We start from the raw sequence: 21384 nt of genomic DNA on the forward strand, positions 1-21384 counted from the left end.
CCTTCCTGCAGGATATTGGGTTGCATAGCTGACATAACCAAGACAAACTCTCCTTGGCTGACTGCAGCCTAGTAGCAGGATTTTGTTATGAGCAGCTTTCATGGGAGGTTGGGCAACTAGTGTTCACATTTGTGGATTGACCTGAATCATGTCTGTCTCTGCTCATTTTCCCCATCAGTAAAAAGGGGGCTAACTCTTCATGTACCTCTTTAAAATCTTTCTGATGCCCAGCTGCAAAGCGCTATGCACATGCAAAGTATCTGTGCTACTGCCTCTCTCCTGGGTTTGCATATACCATATAACCTGCTGGTACGTCCTATGGGCATATCCTGGGGCAAGGAGTAAGAGGTGCTGCATTTGTAGAATTCCCCATCTTAAAGTGCTTCAGGGGAAATGGGCAGCGAATTAAAGGCAAGACTTTTGGGGCTTTGTGATCCAAGGGCTTGTGCTATGGGAGTGTTTGAATTATGGTCCCCCGAAGCAAATCTGGACTTCATACACAAGTGGGGAAAAAAAGTCTGGAGATCTTCTCCCATGGTCATTATGCATCTCAGTAAGCACAGTGTAGTTTACTTGGACAGGATCAGGGTGGAAGAGCAAGGGGAGCTGCAGGTCAGGATGGTGGCACATCAGCAGAACTGTGTCTTTTGGGACCAGCAGGAAGGGGGAGGACTGGAAAAGTAGGGTGCATCTAGAAGTATAGTTGCCAACCCTCCAGGATTGACCTGGAGTCTCCAGGAATTAAAGATTATGTCATGTGATGAAATCTCCAGGAATACATCCTGCCAAAATTGGCAACCCAAGCTAGAAGTCAGATTGAGATGCACCGTAAGAGGCTCATGAGTGGATCCAGGACTGGAATATGGAGGGTAGGGGCAGGTACTGTGGGTCAGGATACAGGAGCTATGTACAAGAAGCTTGCCCGCTGCTTCCCAGCTCTCTGTCCCTCCCTTGTGTCAACGTTAAACTCCTCCAAACTGCACAAGAATGCATTTCGTTTTCACTCCTGCAGTTCCTCCGCTGCTTTTAGGCTTCAGCGTAGAGCAGGCACAAACGCCCCCCTCCAAGTGACTATACCGCCTTGTGTGAAACGCCAGCAGAATAAATCAGCCTCCCGAAGAGGGTTGTGTTGTTACAGCCAGGATCCTTCTGTTTTGCTGCCATCTGAGCTGACTTGGTGATTCAGCACATCTGCTCCAGACCCGCAGTAAAAGCTCACCTTTTATTTATTTATTTAACATGCTGCTTGCTGGGCTGGCCTCCTGAGATGCCCCTCTCCTCCCGCGGGATGCTCCCGGCGGAGGCAGCAGTCTCGCTTCTGCTTCCGCAGGGAAGCTTCTGTTTTGCAAGAAGTGCGTGTCAGACCGTCAGACGTGGGCTATCGAGGTAGTGGCTGCTAATGGCCGTATTGGGTTGTTTGGTTCTCTCTGCAGTGGATTCGTGTGGTGAGAGCCCCGCATTGTACTGGAAAAGATTCCATCTGGCTGGAGGTACCTTCCTTAGTCCTTGCTTCAGGTTCGTTCGGAGATAACATGTAGGTGTCTGTGCTGTTGGACTAGACTCTGATCTTACTTCTATCGGTGTGTAGCTGGAGTTATGTTAGTGCCATATTCTCAGGTCAGGTAGGGATTACATCGTCAAACCCAACATCATCTAACCAACAGCCAGCTCGTGAAAATCCGAGAGCGCTGGTGTCATGTTCCTGTGGAGACGTACCCTGTCATTGTTACGTCAGTGACTCGGGGTACGTCTACACTACGGGATTAGTCCGATTTTACATAAACCGGTTTTGTAAAACAGATTGTATAAAGTCGAGTGCACGCGGCCACACTAAGCAGATTAATTCGGCTCTGTGCGTCCGTGGTCCGAGGCTAGTGTTGATTTCCGGAGCGTTGCACTGTGGGTAGCTATGCCGTAACTATCCCATAGTTCCCGCAGACTCCTCCACCCCTTGGAATTCTGGGTTGAGATCCCAGTGCTTGATGGGGCAAAAATCATTGTCGCGGGTGGTTCTGGGTAAATGTCGTCACTCATTCCTTCCTCCGGGAAAACAACGGCAGACAATTATTTCACGCTCTTTTTTCCTGGATTGCCCTGGCAGACGCCATAGCACGGCAACCATGGGGCCTGTTCAGCTTTTTTTTTTTTACTGTCACCGTATGTGTGCTGGATGCCACTGACAGAGGCATTACTGCAGCGCTACACAGCAGCATTCCTTTGCTTTTGCATGATAGCAGAGACGGTTACCAGTCATTCTTGTACCGTCTGCTGCCATTGTAAATTGGCAATAAGATGATGGTTATCTGTCGTTCTGTACTGTCTGCTGCTGTCATGGGTGCCCCTGGCTGAGGTTGGCCGGGGGCGCAAAGGCAAAAATGGGAATGACTCCCCGAGTCAATCCCTCCTTTATGGTATCTAAAAATAGAGTCAGTCCTGCCTAGAATATGGGGCAAGTGTACTAGAGAACCAGTGTATCAGAAAGCGCAGCTGCTCCGTGTCAGATCCCACAGAAATGATGAGCTACATGCCATTCATGGGGGGTGCCTCTGCAACAACCCCACCCGTTGCTTCCCTCCTCCCCAACCTTCCTGGGCTACCATGGCAGTGTCCCCCCCATTTGTGTCATGAAGTTATAAAGAATGCAGGAATAAGAAACAGTGACTTGTTAGTGAGATAAAATGAGGGGGATGCAGCCTCCCCGTGCTATGACAGTCCAGGCAGGACATTAAGCAGTGTGGAGGAGAGGAGCCCAGCATCCCGCTGCTATGATAGTCCAGGCAGTACAGAATCTTTTCTTTACACAGGAAAGGGAGGGGGCTGATGGAGCTCAGCCCCCAGTTGCTATGATGAGGACGGTTACCAGCCGTTCTGTACCATCTACTGGGAATAACCAGGAATCATTCCTATTTTTACCCAGGCGCCCCCGGCCAGCCTCACCTGAGGCCATCCAGGAGCACTCACGGGCTGATGATGACGACGGATAGCAGTCATATTGTACCGTCTGCCACCGGGAAGGGGAGAAGAGCGGATACTGCTCTTCACTGCTGCAGCATCGCGTCTACCACCAGCATTCAGTAGACATAGGGCGTCATTGAAAAAAGTCAAGAAACGATTTCTTTCCCTTTTCTTTCACGTGGTGGGGGGAGGGAGTAAATTGACGAGCTATACCCTGAACCACGCCGGACAATGTGTTTGAACCTACAGGCACTGGGAGCTCAGCCAAGAATGCAAATAGTTTTCGGAGACTGCTGGGGACTGTGGGATAGCTGGAGTCCTCAGTACCCCCTCCCTCCCTACATGAGCGTCCATTTGATTCTTTGGCTTTCTGTTACGCTTGTCATGCAGCACTGTGTAGCCTGGAGATTTTTTTCAAACGCTCTGGCATTTCGTCTTGTGTAACGGAGCTCTGATAGAACAGATTTGTCTCCCCATACAGCCATCAGATCCAGTATCTCCCGTACGATCCATGCTGGAGCTCTTTTTGGATTTGGGAGTGCATCGCTACCCATGCTGATCAGAGCTGCACGCTGGGCAAACAGGAAATGTAATTCAAAAGTTTGCGGGGCTTTTCCTGTTTACCTGGCCACTGCATCTGAGTTCAGATTGCTGTCCGGAGCGGTCACAGTGGTGCACTGTGGGATACCGCCCGGAGGCCAATACCGTTGATTTGCGGCCACACTAACCTTAATCCAATATGGTAATACCGATTTTAGCGCTACTCCTCTCGTCAGGGAGGAGTACAGAAACCGATTTAAAGAGCCTTTTTTATTGATATAAAGGGCCTCTTAGTGTGGACGGGTGCGCCGTTAAATCAGTTTAACGCTGCTAAAATCGGTTTAAACTTGTAGTGTAGACCAGGCCTCGGAGTGAAAAGAGCCAGCTGTTAAATCTCCAGTACCCTCCCCTTCTTTCTCCTGCCCCCTACTTTATCAGGTAATAGGCATGACAGAAAACCCCGAACTGAACAGAATAGCTTGTGGAATTGTAGCTCGGTTGAAGTGAGGGATGGGTAGGAGAGACCGATCCCAAACAATGAGAGGAGAGGTGACTAGCTCCCAAATATACAGGAGTCTCTTGACAATGAATTGGATGCTTAATGGAGTCGGTGCCCAAAAGAAACTCTGAAAGGAAACCTTCCTATAAATGGGATATCTTCTAATCCTGAGACAGCTTTTTGGGACTAGTCAGTGTGTAAGGGCTTGGAGAATCCTACAGCCCATGCTACCTGGCCTGGGCATAGAGAGAACTCACCACTGTCATCAGACCAGCTGCAGTTCCTTTAACATCCCGGGCGTCCCTCCCAACTGTTTCCGCCAGCAGTGATTTCAGTCCATAGGAGGGAAATGCAGCCAAAAAACCCCTTCCTCTTTCACTGGGAAAAGGTGATTTTTAAATAGACACCACTGAAACCATTTGGTGGGCAGCACGTTGACAAATCTCAGGCAGTCACCTCCCAGAGGCGACTGCAGGGGCACACAGCTTCCTGCTAAGGCATTGTTAGCTTGGGCACTATGAGGTGAAAGTGACTGTGGTCTGGCTGACGGCTGAGTGCCTTGGCTCTTGGTACAGGGTGACACAGGATGGAGATGGGCTGTCCTTGCTGTCTCTTGTTTCTGCCCAAGGGCTAGAGATTTGCAGTCCTCGATCACGGCTTCACGATCCAGCCCGGGCAGATGGACGCCGCAAGTAAATCAGGTTTGGGACGGGGAGACTTTTTGTGCCTGCCTAGATGCTGTGTAGTTAGCTGTTTATTGGCTTCACAACATTGCGTGGGGTGATGCTGCTGAGCCTGTGAAGCTCCTTTCATAGAGATTTCTTTGCCTTTTCTGTGCAGAAGTTTCTGGTCGATATCCCTCCCCATCCCCCACCTCTCTGTGCAGGCTGTTGTTTCACTTGTTGCTGATCCTCTGCTAACAAAGCAAACTCGACAAAGCAATTTCTCTAACTATTTTGTAAAGGCCTGAAGCTTGGCTTGCATGAGGCTCTGGTCCTGCCAGTGCCTCTAGCCTTGGGGGCTGATCCATGACAGGAGAAAATGTAACACCTGGGTCTTGTTGCTGATTGTAATGAAAGGAGCACGGGAATTGTCAACCTGGATCACAGCATGGGGTTAATCTAGACCCATGCCTTGTTTCCAGCAGCTTCAGGGGAAGGCGCAAAATGAAAACCTTGTTGTGGAAATTTCCACTGTGCTTCGGGGGAAGTTTCTTCCTAGCTCCTCTCAGTTTATGACCTGAAGCATTAGGGTTTATATTAGAGCTCACTGGAAATTTTCCATCAAAACTGTTTTTCAGTGGAAAACGGAGGTTTTTGACTCAACAACATTTTTTTTGCAAAAAAAAAATTTACTTTGTGCAGAAAATTTTGACCTTTAATCAAAAAACTAGCCAAAATGTTCAGTTTTTGGACCAGCAATTCCAATAGGAAAAGCTGCCTGGATGTCTCTTGGGAGTTCCTATGCATCCGATGAAGTAGGTATTCACCCACGAAAGCTCATGCTCCAAAACGTCTGTTAGTCTATAAGACTCTTGCTGCTTTTACAGATCCAGACTAACACGGCTACCCCTCTGATTCTTGGGAGTTGTAGTTTTGGTGGCTCATACCCCCCATTTTCCCCTATGGGTTGGGTCACCCAGCTGGATTACATCTTCCATGATGCACCATGGCAGCACAACTAATAGGTGGACCATGGTGTATCATGGGAGATGTAGTTTGGCCAAGGAGTCTGTTCTATAGAGAAGTATGGGGGCCTGGGGCACCTGAACTATATCTCCCATAAAGCCTTGGGGTGGGCATTTCTGAATCAAACTTTTGGGGCTTGGGGGGAAAAATTTAATTTTCAGCTGAAAATTGTCATTAATAAACTGAAGTTTTCAGTAGGCAGGAAAATATTTGCCATACACCTGTGGCTTATATTCCTTATATATTTTTTGATACGATCTAGCGGGTCTGTGGAGTTTCTCCATTTATAAAATGAGCTTTAATGATGTTGAGGATGGACGAATATCTGTCTATGTCCTGTAGGTCTGAAGTTAAGCTGGACCACGCAGCCCCACTTCTGGGGTTTCTGCCGCCCCAAGTGGTGAGGGGGCAGGGGAAAGCCAGTCAGCGGCACTTCCACAGCAGCTCAAATGTGCTGCTTCATTCTTCGGTGGCAGGCTGGTGGCGGATCCTTCATTCCCTCTCTTCCTCTTTGGCGGCAGCTCAAAGAGGTAGAGAAGGACTGAGGGACCCAACGCCGAATTCCTGCTGAAGACCCGGCTGTGCCGCCCCAGTAGTGGATGGAGTTCCACCTCTTTGTTTTGGCCACCCCAATCACCTGCTTCCTTAGCTGGTGCCTGGAGCTAGCCCTGCTAATGACTGTTCCCATCGTTAGCAAGGAGGATATCCAGTGAAGGCCCCCTGTGCCATCTGCACATGGGGTGGTGCTCTAGTGGCTTGAGCATAGAATTGGGAGCTAATATTGCCTGAATTCTGATCCCAGCTCTGCCGATGACTTGTCCTATGGCCTTGGGCAAGTCACTTTGTCACTTGATGCCTCAGTTTCCCCATCTACAAAATGGAGATGAAGAGACTGACTTAATCCTCCCAAGCTCCCTGTGAGATAATTCGTTAATGTCTGTGAAGTGTGTTGAACAAGTCAAGCACTAGATAAGGGCTAAGCCTGATTATGCAAATGAGGCTAAGCCCTCTGGATCCTTGCAAGATGCCAGTGTAGCCCCCCTCGTGGGGAAAGCTTGGATGCCTCTGAGATGAAAGAATAAAAGAGACTCTGCCATCCCCACAGTGTGATGCCTGTGCTTGACAGGCAATGCAGGCAGCGTACAAGCATGTCTATCCCAGCAGAAGGGAAGAGCAAGGGGAGGGTGGAATTATAACTATTGTCTTCCAGGCTTTTTAAGACCTGCTGTGAATTTTTGGACTCTTTGGCTTTGCGGAGACATGACAGAAACCGGCATGCATTGGGGAGAACTCATCAAACCCTCAGTGAAAAAACCCTGTCTACAGAGGGCCTGCAAATGTGTTGCGGGGGAGGAAGGGAGATGGGGAAGGAGTGGATGCTTGCCAGGGTTATGTGTGGGATTTTATTCTGTCTGGGCTGTGAGCCTGCACCTGTCTCCATGGTATCTGAAGCCAAATGGCAAGGGTGGTGGAGCATTCAGCAGTGTCACCTAATAATTACATAGTATGTTGACAGGGCAGTGTGGTAGGGAGCTTTTCAAACCTGCCCTCTGTGCTATGGTGCCCGTCACAGGGGTGTTGTGAGGATATAAACACAGTCAAGAGTGTGAGATGATTTGGATAATGGAGGCCATGAGATGGAATTGGGTATGCTGAACTGTGTCATAAGCCCTATACTGCAAATGGAGATTTCCCCTCTAACTCAAGTGGCAGGGGCCTGGGATTTTGGAGCGGGAAGCTCTTGAGTTTATCCTCCATGTTGCTCTGAAGTTCTGAGTGACTGCAGCACAGTGACACGGAGGACTGGGGCTAATGGAGCTCAGATCTGGCCCAGGTCGGCAGGGCCTGGGAAGTGGCGCTCTCTCCAGACGCATCTGTTTGCTAGGCGCCTGCCCTGGCATCGCAGGGCGGCCGTTCCATGCCGCCGGTGCCGACTGAAGTACCCGCTACACCCGCTAGAGGTTGCTGCCCCGAGCAGGCCTTGTGCAGCCAAGACCTCACCCTCCCTGCTCCCAGGAATGGGGCATCAGCTGGGTAAGGCGGCCCCAGTGGGAAGGGGGTGAAGGAGGACGGATCCCTGGAGAGCAGCCCCCTCCCCTGCCAGGGAGGGTAGAGGGAGCTGGGGCCTGGAACTTGCCTGGGAGGTGGGGAGGGAACAGAGGCTGGGCCTGGGGCCTGCCTGGGAGGTGGGAGGCAGAAGCCAGAGTCGTTCTGGGAGTGGGCGGCTGCCATGTACCAGGGGAAGGGGTTAGGAGTTGGGGAGCAGTGCTGGTAGCAGGCGGTTGCTAGTGAAGGCCAGAGGGGGCCAGGCCTCGTGCCAACGGGTGGGAGAGAGAGGTCTGCGGAGCAGCCTGTTTGGTCGCCAGCACTGCCGACTTTGTCCTTCTCTGGCAGGTCTGCTGAGTCCCATGTGTTTCACGAGGCTGGGCCTTCCTAAGGCAGGATCCTGCTGGCTCTGCATGGGGGGGATCCCATGGCACTTCTTGGGACCCTAGAGGTTTCCCGGCCACCCCACGGTTCGTAGCAAGCTGTGTGCCTGGCTCTGCCTGTCAGATGTTCTCCACCCTCAGTAGCTGCATACCAGTGGTGCTTTATATCTCTAGGGATATAAACCAGTACTTTCCTGCATTGGCAGGAGCTGCTTGTGAGAGAGGGGACAGCCACAACCCTGCCTCGCAGGGAGAATCCACTTCATACAATGATCAGGGCTGCCTAGGAGAGGCAGCTGGTTTGCAGTGGGCTCTAGCAGTGCATCCTGCACCTGGCTGCACCCCCTTATCTAGGCAGCTCACTTTTTGGGGCTCCCTTGTGGAGAAAAAGTTGCAGCCACTTTGCTCTACTGCAACTTATTTCTCCCCCAACCTATGGTGGGTTTTCCACCGCGGAACATGTCTTGAAGGGTCTCCGCTTAAAAGCGATGCTGTAGAACTGGAGCTGAAATGCTGTAAGACTGGGACCTGGCCTGTCTCTGATATATGTGTGTGCAGTGCTTAATGCCTCCACCCCCCCGATCCCTATTGGGGACCCTCTAGGTGCTACCACAATCTGAATAATTAATAATAATCCTAGCAATGGAGCTGCTTGGCTCTTAAAAGAAATTTAGAAATGAGCTAATTTAATTCCATTGGGACCCATTGGCTGTGTCCCTCCATCTGGGGATGTCACAAGTTCTTGATGCCCCTGGGGAGGAGGGAGAGAATCTATTATTCTTGGAAGTTAACAAAATTTACCAAGTTTTTTCCTGATTAATAACCTCCCCCTCCTCCGCTCAGTGTTTGTACCTAGGCTATTCTTCCTTCCTGTCAGCAGGTTTGGGGGGCTTTTAACACTTGTCCTGCCTGCTCTGTTCTTTAAAGGCATCTTGAACTCTTGTACTGTATTTCCAAAAGGAAGGTCATGTCAGGTGACGGGAAAGCATTAGACATGATTATGCTGTTAATATTAATGGGATCCTTGATGCATCTGCCGCTCACTCTCCTTCCCCACAATGAATAGCAGCCCTGAATCAAGGCTGCAGCTCGGTTGTACTAGCGCCTTTCCCAGGGCTTATGGGGGGGAAGGAGGGAAATCTGAATTAGACCTAAAAATACTCTGAAGTCGCATTTATGGAGATGAGATAATGTATGTTGAGACTGTGGGGGAGATTCAGAGCTAATGGGATGATTTACAGGAAGACTTGGAGATTCTAGACACATGTAGAGGAAGGGCTTGTGAACAGATGAGCCAGCTTCGTCCCTGATATAACTCCAGTGAAGTCAAAGGGCCAGATTCTCAGCTGGTGCAAATGGGCGCAGCTCTGTAGCTAGCTCAGAGACTCAGACTGCGTCAGTGATGCACATTGTCAATGCGGAGACGAGATAAATCATGGAAAGAAGGTATTCACTCAGAGATCCGAGATAAAGGGAATCTATTAGGCGGCTTTAAGAGATCATAAGACACCAGTTTCAATGTGAATAGGAAACAAGAATTTATTAAGAGGCCAGATTAAAGGTACTTTGTATTGGAAAGAAAGAGAAATCGATGACTCCATCTGAAGGAAGAAGCCAGAGAGAGCGGAAGCGAGCAATTGTAAGGAGAATTACAAAAATCAATGGTGGGAAAGGCACCGAGGGGCTTGTCGGAAGAGCGTACAAAAAGTCCAAAGGCCAAGAGAGCTGCACTCAGTCATTCACCACCAGCCCCGCCAGTTTCACACCGCTGCGGCAGAGTGAGCTTTTTGGGTCTTACTACCCTTGGGATTGCAGGCAGCAGTGGCTGTAGCTTTGGCAGGTGCTGTTGTTCACAGGGCCACCTTTGCTCAGAGGTGATGCATTCAGAAAGCGAGCGAACACCTTTCAGGAAACAAAACAGGCCCATGAAATCTTGGAACACTTGAGTCAAGGGCTGGCGCGAGTGGCCTATGACTTCGTGCATTCCAGTGTGATCAGAAGCTAGTTCTCACTAGTGGTCTGTTTCTAAAAGCTGGGGGAACAAAGAGAAAATACATTGATCACTTACATTTCAAATTTTCTGAGCATTTTACAAAGTATGTTTACAGCAGTCACTTCAGCCGCTGCTGACATGCAGCCACCTCTGCGGGGGGACTGCAGCAGCTGCATAACACACAGTGCTGCTTGGAAAAGAATTGTAGTGTAGTGTAGCTAGCAAAGGGAATTTTAGGTAGGCAAAATACCTGATCTGTAATACCAATAGCACCTCTCAAAGCACTTTGCAAATATTAATTCACTTGAGCCCTGCAATGCCCCCATTGCAGCCCATATGGAGATGCAGAGGGACTGAGAAGTGAAGTGACTTGATCAAGGGGCACAATAAGGTGTCTCAGTTGGAGAGATGGGACCAGAATCCACAAGTTTTAACTCCTCCATGCTCCTGCCGCTAGACAACTTGTGCTCAGCATAGCCAAGGAAATGGGAGCGATCTGAATGATTCCCAACAACCTCTTCTTTCACGACACCAAACCAGTGAAATTACCTTGTCTCCATGATCAGTTGCTCTGCCATGAGGGATACAGCAAGACTCTGAGGACCTGGATATGGTACAAGGCCAAATTTCTAGGGCCAAATGATCCCTTTATCACTTGCCAAACATTTAGAAACTGAGCATGAGTCTGTTGTAGTGTGCAAAGAAGCAAAGTGTAACATTGATAATATCCAATTATTACAGCCCAGCAGGTGTATAATAAACACCTCTGATGTGAACGTGCTGAATGGAAACTCTTCAATTGAATTCAAACTGGAACAGGTTCAGAGATGGGCTACTAGGATGATCCGAGGAATGGAAAACCTGTCTTATGAAAGGAGACTCAAAGAGCTTGGCTTGTTTAGCTAACCAAAAGAAGGCTGAGGGGAGATATGATTGCTCTCTCTAAATATATCAGAGGGATAAATACCAGGGAGGGAAAGGAATTATTTAAGCTTAGTACCAATGTGGACACAAGAACAAATGGATATAAACTGGCCATCAGGAAGTTTAGACTTGAAATTAGACGAAGGTTTCTAACCATCAGAGGAGTGAAGTTCTGGAACAGCCTCCCAAGGGGAGCCGTGGGGGCAAAAAACATAACTGGCTTCAAGACTGAGCTTGATAAGTTTATGGAGGGGATGGTATGATGGGATAGCCTAATTTTGGCAATTAATTTATCTTTGATTACTAGTGGTAAATATGCCCAATGGCTTGTGATGGGATGTTAGATGGGGTGGGATCTGAGTTACTACAGACAATTCTTTGCTGGGTGCTGGCTGATGAGTCTTGCCCACATGCTCAGGGTTTAGCTGATGGCCATGTTTGGGGTCAGGAAGGAATTTTCCTCCAGGGCAGATTGGCAGAGGCCCTGGGGAGTTTTTCGCCTTCCTCTGCAGGGTGAGGCAGGGGTCACTTGCTGGAGGATTCTCTGCACCTTGAGGTCTTTAAACTATGATTTGAGGACTTCAATAGTTCAGACACAGGTTAGGGGTTTGATAAAGGAGTGAGTGGGTGAGATTCAGTGGCCTGCGTTGTGCAGGAGGTCAGATTAGACAATCATAATGGTCCCTTCTGACCTTAAAGTCTATGAGTCTATGAAAATGACGTGCTGTGCTGGGAGAACCTTTGTGAAACTTCAGCTGGTGTGGAGTGCAGCCTGCATGTGGCTCAGGGAGTATTTTATTCTCAGTGTCCGTGGTCTGCACTGACTTCCAAGTGATTTCTCAGATGAAATTTAAGGCATTAGCATTGACCTGTAAACGGTGTAAGTCCTGGCTCTGCAGAGACACCATCTCTCTCCATGAGATCCTTCAACGTTTGCTATCGGGTGCTCAGACTCTTAGAATCTCCTTTTAAATGGGGAAGGGCTGGTGGTCCAATGAGGCCTTCCTCTCTGGAGGGGCACCACCCTGGATTTGTTGCCCATCAGAGCACCCTGCAAGGACTGTCTAGCCTCAAAGGCTTTTGTGGAAGGAGTGGGGTAAGCTGGATCCAGGTGGGTGGAGTGGGGAGCATTCTATCCTAAGGCAGGACTGTGTCCTTGAGGCTACTAAGCCAGCTGAGAGAGAGAGAGAGGGTGTGGGTGTGGGTATGTAAGTAAAATAAGGATACAGAGCTCTTCGAGCACTGGGCATTTGATAATGTAAACGATTTAACATTGTGGGTTGGCTGCTCTATTGATTGCCTCAAGAATAATTTTGCAGCCCCGGCTGACTGACTGTTAAGTCCTTCCATACATCATCAGCTGGGTTGTGGTAGTTCCTGTGGGCTAAGAAACACCCATCAAATAAAGGCACTTTTGATAGTGCAAACTGACTGTGCCAACATAATAAAATCTTATATTCCCATAACACCTTTCATCCTGAAGGGCTTCTGAAGGAATCAGTCTAGCAGCCTGTGTGGGGTGTTGTGACGTCTGTTCGTTCGTGCGCAGCAACAGTTAAGGACAGAAAGTGAAGGATAATACTGTATTCAGCAGAGACTGGAGGGGGAAATTTAAGAAGATGGAATTTCATTCTCCAAATTGGAATCTGATCAGGACACTGAGAGATGCTGTGAGATCAGGACTTCAGCATTCTGTCTTGTGTCCCTGGGCTTGTCAACACGGGGGCCGATCAGTGCCAGTTGGGATGTTGTAGGACAGGGCTTCTCAAATGGGGGGTCGGGACCCCTCAGGGGTTCGCGAGGTCATTACATGGAGGGTCATGAGCTGTCAACCTCCACCCCAAACCCGCTTGCCTCCAGCACTTATAATGGTGTTAAATATATTTAAAAGTGTGTTTAATTTATTAGGGGGGTTGCACTCAGAGGCTTGTGATGTGAAAGGGGTCACCAGTAAAGAAGTTGGAGACCCACTGTTCTAGGAGGTGTTGTTTCTTCACTAGAGAAGGGGACTGGGAGACAGGGTTCCCGGGTGCCACTCCCAGATCCAGCCCTGGCTCTTGGTGACCGTCAGCGAATCACATCTCTCTGTGTCTTACTTTCTCCATCTGTAAAACAGATGGAGAAAGTCTTGTCTAAGACAATCTGACTTACATGGCCCCTGTCACTTTGGTGTCTGATTGCCTCACCGTCTTTAATGCGTTTATCCTCTCAACTCCCCTCTGAGGTAGGGCAGTGCTAATGTTCCCCTTGTACTGGCACAGAGAGACTGAGTGACTCACCCAAGGTCCCACAGGAAGTCTGTGGAAGGGCAGGGATGTAGTCTTCCAAGTAGGCACTCTAACCACTGGCCCATCCTTCGTCTCTTAGTAATACCGACCTTGAGGGGTGTTGTGAGGTTTCGCTGTTGTCTGTAAAGCATAGTATCGGGGCCACTTTTTCCTATGTTGTTTCTTGCCATGTGGATGCTTCTTCACTAGATCTGGACTGAGACACCCCCGCCCCCAAGCTTCCATTGCTTTCCAAACAGCCATCGGATTGTAACATTTGGCTACCACTGATATGGAACAGATTGGGATGGGTAACCTAGAAGACTAGGTTCCAGTGACGCCACCTCCCCCGCCCCCCACCCCCAGCTATCTCATCTCATCTCCTCATGAGGTCTTGTGTGTGAACACATTGGTCTTTGTGTTTTTAAAATTCTCTTTGGGGACACCTATCAAGTTGCTCATGTTCTGCAGAAACGATTGAATGTGTTCTTGTGAAGATGTTGGACATCTTCCTTGGAAATTTGTTCCTTAATTCACTGTAGTGCCAGTATTTGCTTAGGTTGTTCCTGACCTTGCTTTCTGCATGCAGCTTGTTTGGAGAGACAAAAGGGTGGAAGGGGTCATCTGCGTTGAAGCTACTGAGTACCTGTTTTCTCTGCAGAGCAGACCCTGTGCAATAACAATGGAAACTTCATCACTCAATGAATAGAGCTGAATGTGAGTGATGACTATCAACCAACTCGAGTACAATGTTTAGACATAGAGAGAGAGAGAGAGATGTTTTGACAGGCAAGCTGCAAAACAGGTCAGGCGGGGATGCATTAATGTTGTTGTTTTGTCTTTCTCTGTGCTCAGATCTATTTTCAGAGGGGGCAGGGAAGAGGGGGGTGAGTAATTTAAAGTCCACTCTCTTTCCTGTGGTACAGCAGAAGGTCAGAAGACTTAAACGAGCTTGGTCTTGCGGTCTCCTTAGATGGTTCCTTGATTAGATTTTGTGGTCTCTTTGGATGGTTCCTACCTGACCACAATACTCTATGGGATGACCCAGTACCATTTAACTGGACCTCTTTTCAGGAAATAGCCAATGCTGGCATGGATGATCAATCTGGTGCGGGGTCCCTTATGCACTGATGCATTAGTGAAATTGTAATGGACTCACCTCTTTGAGAGACTCTTCCATCAGCATGCCATTGGGACCTCTGGATGGTCAAGAATATATTGTAGGGGAAGAGTCCTACATTGGCAGGGAGGTTGGAGAGGGGAAGGACTAGATGAACTAATCGGTCCATCCCCTCTGTAATTTCAATGGGTTGTATTCTGTTTCATCTGTCACTGATTCTGTAATACATGCTGTCAATAGTAAAGGGCCAACCAAACTCCTGACCAGTATGTTGGACAGCAGATGACTTTTTTTTAATATGGGGCAGGCACCTGTTGGATGAGGCTATCTGATTACAGACCAGCATTTTGGTGCTAGGCCCAGTGATCTGGTGCTTCATCTTTTGCCCATCATTTTGTGTAAATAATGATTTACTTAACCCTATGTAATGAGTTGCTTGCTCCAATTCTGGTTGGGTGCATTTTCTTCTGTGGCATTGGTAATACCTCTATGGGGAGTGAATGAAGTCCTTGGCTTATGCCTTTTCACTGCATGCCATGGAGGTAATGCTCTTTGCTGAGAACACCCACCCAGGTTCTGATTTCCCTTATACTTATAAATCTGCAGTTGCCCCATAGCTGCGTGACTTGCACTAGAAAAATGTGGATCTTTCTCTCTCTCTAATGGCTGGTCCACATGAGTGGATAAGAGTCTACTACAGCTAGCAGCTGATGGAGTTCTACTTTAGCTGAAGGGATAGAAGCTCATGCTTTTAGCTTGGAAGGGTTTAGACTCAGACCGTGTTGATGACCAAGGTGGGGCTTTGTTGCAGCTGTAGGGGAAGAGAGGGAGGAAATATCAGGCAATGGCACAGGGACAGGAACAGGGACAGAGACTGTGTGTGTGTGAGTGTGTGAGAGAGAGTGAAACGCTGTGGGAAAGGAGAGAGCGGAGTAGCTTTGGGGAGGAACCACAGAAGAATGGGGAGGAAAAAATGGAGTTAAACCAAGGATGGACGCCAGAGGACAAAAAGGGAAAATGCAGAGGAAAGGAAGAAACGAGAAGAGGGCCGGGTGATGAGCGGGGGAAAGGCTGAAAAAACAGGCGAGATGCAGCAAATGCTTTGATTCACAATGTGAGGTGACGTTAGATGAGGTGTCGTCCGCTGCAAGTAGAGGCATCTCCAATCAAGGAAGGTTGGGAACTGCTGAGCTCTTCAGAGCAATCTTCCCTGCTGCCACTCATGCATTGGCCAGCCGGGGTGGGGCTGCGGAGGGGATTGTTCTCACGAGCGGGATGAGAAGCTGAGTGGGTCAGCAAGATGCATGTTGAGAAACGCTGCAAACTAACATCTAGCTGAATTCAGCTGCCTTTGCTGATGCTCACTTGTCATGCCTCGTGTTGTCCCAGGAAACAATGAGGAGAGACCGAAGGTCTGGAGATCTGCCCTCTCTCGCTGGAGGTCTCTGAGCGCGGTTCTGTTCGCAAACATTGAGTGCTATACAGAGAATGCTAAGTGCTTTCACTGGCAAGGACGAACAAGCCACTGTTAGTGTTCTATCATACTGCGTATCTTAGGCTGGATCTTCGATTGGGATTGGGCATTTATATAGCGAACAAGAACGCCCAGAAGGGAGATAAAACCTCATGCTTCAGGGTTTAAGCTAATCTCTAACTAGTTGGGTTTGGGATGAGACCTTCACGGGGGCAAATTATTGCACCTCTGCCTGTCGCAGGGTTTATTGTACTTTCTTATGAAGCATCTAGGCTGGCCGCTGTCTGGGAGAAGACTCTGGGCTAGATGGACAGATCAGTTTCATGGCAGTACATCTTCATTGGCCTCAGTGGAGTCATGGTCGGTGTAGCTAGCCAAGGATCTGGCCTATGAACTTCAGAGATTGAGTTCTACTAGTTGCACGTGCCTTTCTAAGCAAGTAAAATCTCAGCAATCCTACGAAATGGTGCCATGCTAGTGTGCCTGTAAATTGCCTGCATTGAGGGAATTTAATTTATATTGATTTCTGCATATCAAAACCTCCCATGTGACAGTCCCTTCTTGCCACCCTCGCTAAACACAAGCAATGTTTATGGTTTCACAGAGGTCAGTGGGTTTACTGGCATGAGTAAAATTTACTCCTATGAGTTGGGGTGGTAGAACTGGACCCTGATCATGCAGGTGTCTGAAATTTTCTCTTGTAACACATACTGAATTTAATCTGGATCGATTCTCCCTCCTTCCCCCCACAAAAAAAAATCCACCTCCTAGTCTGCCACCAACTGCATTCTCCATCTCTCTCAGCTCTAATCCCATTTAACCCCCATCCTCCCCAGGTAAGCCTGGAAGAATACATAACCTTTGCAGGGTGCCCTGGAAACCAACAAATGCAGATTCTCCTAGCCCAAGTGGGAAGTGAGTTCCAGGACAGTCAGCATCCCTTCCATCTCTTCTGAGGCCAGGCCAGGACTTGGGGGGTGGGTGGGCTGTGTAATGATAGCAGATGACGTGAGCTGTGAGAGTCACTTAGGGGCAAGCGAGTCAGAGAGACCCATGAGGACAGCCTGTGTCCAGTCACTACACGTGAACCCTGTCTCTTCTCTACCAGGAAGAGTGCTTCATTTGGTAAAATGCCTTGGCACTTGTCCTCCCCAACCCCCACCCCCAGTTTTCCTGGCTGAAGCGGCTGTAGCTTTTAGCTTTACTACTTCAGCTGATTGCAACGAATATGCAGCTCATGGAATTCAGGTCCCGGTCAAATCACAGGCATCCCTGCCAGCCGAAGGGAAATTGGTGCAACCTTCTGTGCCTAACAATGTAAGAGGATCTCAGGTTACATTGATGCCACAGTCAGAATCTGCCTCGCGTACAACTGTGAGACGTTTTCCACCAGAGTTCTGTGGCAGCAGCTGATCAAAGCGACTCAAAACCAGGTTCTTTAAAGACAAGCGTTATTTATTCACCCAGAGGTACATAGCAAGCAGGGGAAAGGGATTGACCAACAAGAGGCCTGTCTGGGTCTTCCCAAAACTTTAGTCTTTCTTTGCAAGTGTTGGGCAAGTTTCACTCAGCCCAGACACCTGACTCATGGCCTTGGAGAGATAGACTGCCCCAGCCATGTTCTCCCAGTGTGCCTGTGTCAGAGACTCATCTCCAGCTGTTGCTGCCCACTGTGCCTTACTCCCCAACTCCTCTCTAGGCCAGGGTCTTTAATGGTATAATGCTCCTTTGATCCTAAGCTTGGACCTGGGGAAGATTTAACCTGCCAGCCTGTTTGGAGCCAGGCAGGTGGGCATTTCCCAATTAATGGACCCCCACATCATTCCCTTACAGATCCTGGGTATTCTGTCCCACTGTACAATATCTGTCATTGTTTCCTTACCTGCTTGTTTTTCCCCAATGGCCTTTGATTTAACTCCATGCAGTCAGGCAGGATCGTATCCAGTAGGTAAACTGCAGGGCCTAGGATATTCGTAAAACAACAATACAGAGAGCTCCCTCCTGCTCTGCACGGGGCTTCCAGCGTCTCCCTCATCTTCTCATTCATGACACTTTATGGTGGCGTTAATCTTTGTGATTCATCCCTTTGCAGGCACTCGTGGCCCTGAGCAGTCGCTGAGTAATGCTATGAGTGGTGGTTGGTTGGGTTTTTTTTGTTAGCGGGGTACGAGTTTTCTGTCAAACATGCCTCTCCCTGGAATCTTCTCTGATCCGAGCACATTGTTGGCTCTTGACGAAGGACACGTAATGAGGAGGACCATGGCCCTGCTGCATTGCTGAACAGCTTTTCCTTTCTTTTCCAGGTGTGTGCGGCTGCTGTGGCGCATTGCGTCCCCGTTACAAGAGACTAGTTGACAATATCTTTCCGGAGGATCCAGAGGTAAATGAGATTCCTGTTTTACTTCAAGCACAATAACTTAACAGCCCTCTGCTTGCTGGAACCAGTCCCAGAGTTTTCACGTTTCTCCTGCGTGTGGGATTGCAGAAACTCACTGTCATTCAGTGGTATTCACCTGTATGCCAGGAAATGCTGTGGTAGAAGAGGTGACCTTTTAAGGCTCTCTGGTTCATACACAGAGGGTTTCGTGTTCTGTAATATGCCCTTAATTTTTGTTAGAAGCATTTTGTGTTGGTACCAAAAGCCCAAGCCCCTACCACCTGAGCAGGGCCGGCTTTAGGACGTGAGGGACCCGATTTGAAAGAGCTGCTGCCGAAATGCCACCGAAGACAGTGGCAGTGATTGAGCTGCTGCCAAAGATAGCTACAGCAGCTCTATCAGTTGCTGCTGTTTCTGGAGGCACTTCAGTGGAGGGTGCGGGGCCTCTCTTCTGGACACTGCAGGGCCCGAATCCCGGGAATCACTGGAATTGCCTAAAGCCAGCCCTGCCCCTGAGCTATAATGGCCTCTCTGGGTTTGTCTAGACTAGGGTTTAATTAGATTTGCTGTCAGCTCAAGGTGATGACCACAGCTGTAAATGCTAGTCTAAACACTCCCCAAATATTTGTTTCAAGACACAACTGTGTGTGGTTTACCCCAGGCTGAGTCCTGCCACAATCATTGGAGTGTTTAGCCTCGTGTTCATGATCACGTTCGTTAACTTGAGTTAATTGCAATCATTTGCACGTCTGTAGCACCATTTGTCCCCTCATTCGGAAGTACTGGCTGCTAGTGACTTGTCTCAAACTCACTCAGTGGCAGAGCCATGAATAGAAGGCACCTAGGACTCCTGGCTCCCAGGACTGTCCTGAACAGTAGACAACAGAGCCGGGAATACACATCACTGCAAGGTTAAAAAGCATCTCACATTGGTTGCTTATTTGCCACATTATGACATAAAGTCTTTGTTTGACATCTGTTCCTCCTTGTGTTTAGCTGTGACGCTGAGTACGTTTCCCAGACTTGGAGAAGAGCTCTGTGTAAGCTCAAAAGCTTCTCTCTCTCACCCACAAAAGTTGGTCCAATAAAAGATATTCCCTCCCTGACCTTGTTTCTTTGACATCTAGTGGATAATGTCACAGGTGGATGGATGAGAACATAAACAGGGAAGCAGGAGTGGCAGAAGCGTTTCCAGACTCAAGACTCCTGTTTTCATGCTGAAGTCCTTGGCAGTACAGAATAAGGGAGGAGGAATGTTGAAAACATCTCACATGGGAACAGAATAATTTCTAAAGAAAACTGTTTTTCAAAGCTTTCCATGACACATAAGCAGCTTTCTGGGATAATTACCTGCCCACTCAATGAAAGTGTCAATCCCCCAGCTCTCTTTGAAGATGCTGTCATCGTCCCACTAAGAGATGTATTTTTATCTCAACAACTTTGTGATCTGGTAGAATGAAGAACTAACTGCTCCTTTAATACGTTGCAGTATAATTTTGTCTGGAGGAACAGATGTAATTTTCTTTTCCCTAAAGAGATGTTCTGCTGGCGGTGTCTATAAAATAGATATATAATAAATGCCATGGATAGATGGGAGAACAAGATGCAAGCTAGCAGCATCCCTGGGTAACTAATTGTGACCACATGCATGTAGGAATTGAACCTGGGATGCGTGGCTGGTGGTCTCATAATGGGATGGCAACAGTATCTTCAGAGAGAGCTGGGAGACTGATACTTGTGCTGAAAAGGCAGGTAATTATCCCAGGCTGCTTACGCAACCCCAGCAGGTGTAAACCACACAAGGTACAAGGCAGAATCAGGCCTGGTATCTTCCACCTTTGTTGCTAAAGATCACTTGGTTCTAAAGATCCTCTTTGGAAAATGGTGAAGTGGTGAGATCTTGCATTTCTACAGCATCTCCCATCTGAGGAGCTCCAAGTGCCCAACATTCGGCACCTGAATAGGTGACCTGAGCTCAGCACCGAGTAGCTGCTATCCATGCAGAAAGTGTGTGGTTTGCCACAGCTGGAGATAGAGCTTGGGGACAAAAGGGGCAACAGCGGAGGTGAGATCTAACAGACGGGCTGCGTTTCTTGAATGGTGATGCAAGCTGACGGATTGTCAGCCCTGGAGGCAGAGGTCTCTGTTTATTCCCAGCCCAGGTTCCACAGCCACCAGTTCCTCACTAGGGTGCTTCAGGCATGACCCTGAACTATACAGCTAGTTCAGCCTTCGTCTAGTCAGTCCTTTGACTCTGGACTGAGGCTGCCAGCTTGTGCCAGCTGGGAACCGCAGTGACTCCTCCACTCATTTCACATAGGCTGCTGGACAGCAGACGCCTCAGTGCTAACATACTTACAGCTGACTGTAGGGTTTCTGGCACCTTCCTCTGAATCATCAAGAATCTGGCCAGTGTCCAAGATATGAGACGCTAATTGACTAATTAGACCATTGGTCTGACCCAGAGTGGCAATTCGCGTGACTTCCAGTGCTCTCGATTTCAACCTGGAGGCCGAAAGCTCCGTAGCCCCTTCCCTGTGCCATTCCTTGGGAGTTGCCTTTTGAAATGCAAAGGAGATCAAACCCCGTGTCGGTCTGTTTTCCAGGATGGGCTGGTAAAAACGAACATGGAGAAGCTGACCTTCTACGCACTGTCTGCGCCGGAGAAGCTGGACCGCATCGGCGCGTACCTTTCGGAAAGGCTGATCCGAGATGTGGGCAGGCACCGATATGGGTAAGGGACAGCATGACACTGACTCTCAGCGATAATTACACTGTGTGCATAAAGAGTGAGGGCCCAGAACATACGGGAGAAGGTCCAGGAAAGATTGAAGCTAATGGGATGGATCGGCGCACCGAGCACTGAAATAGACATATGTCCTGGGGGACACTCAAACTACTGTGCATAAGCACAAACGTTCTCTGGCGCCAGTGGGTGCTTGTGCCCCCCTGCCTCTGCCCCACCTGCATCCCAACCCCTTCCCCAAAGTTGCTGCCCCAACTCCGCCCCCTCCCTGCCCCATTGAACCCCTGGCCCAGCACTGCCTCTTCCTTGAGCGTGCTGTGTTCCCCCTCCTCCCCCTTCCCTGCCAGCCATGCAAAACAGCTGTTTCTTGGC

General features: G+C 48.9%; 1 protein-coding gene across 1 annotated transcript in view; it reads left to right on the forward strand.

Annotated features, from left to right (window-relative positions):
- Positions 1 to 21384, forward strand: part of EFR3B (EFR3 homolog B) — a 131854-nt gene that overhangs the window by 39138 nt on the left and 71332 nt on the right. The window contains exons 2-3 of the mRNA XM_050948971.1: positions 18193 to 18269; positions 20873 to 21000. Of these exons, the coding sequence (XP_050804928.1) occupies positions 18193 to 18269; positions 20873 to 21000 (205 nt within the window). The remainder of the gene's footprint in view (positions 1 to 18192; positions 18270 to 20872; positions 21001 to 21384) is intronic.

This window comes from Gopherus flavomarginatus, chromosome 4, assembly GCF_025201925.1.
Source record: "Gopherus flavomarginatus isolate rGopFla2 chromosome 4, rGopFla2.mat.asm, whole genome shotgun sequence".
In the NCBI taxonomy this organism is placed as follows: Eukaryota; Metazoa; Chordata; order Testudines; family Testudinidae; genus Gopherus; species Gopherus flavomarginatus.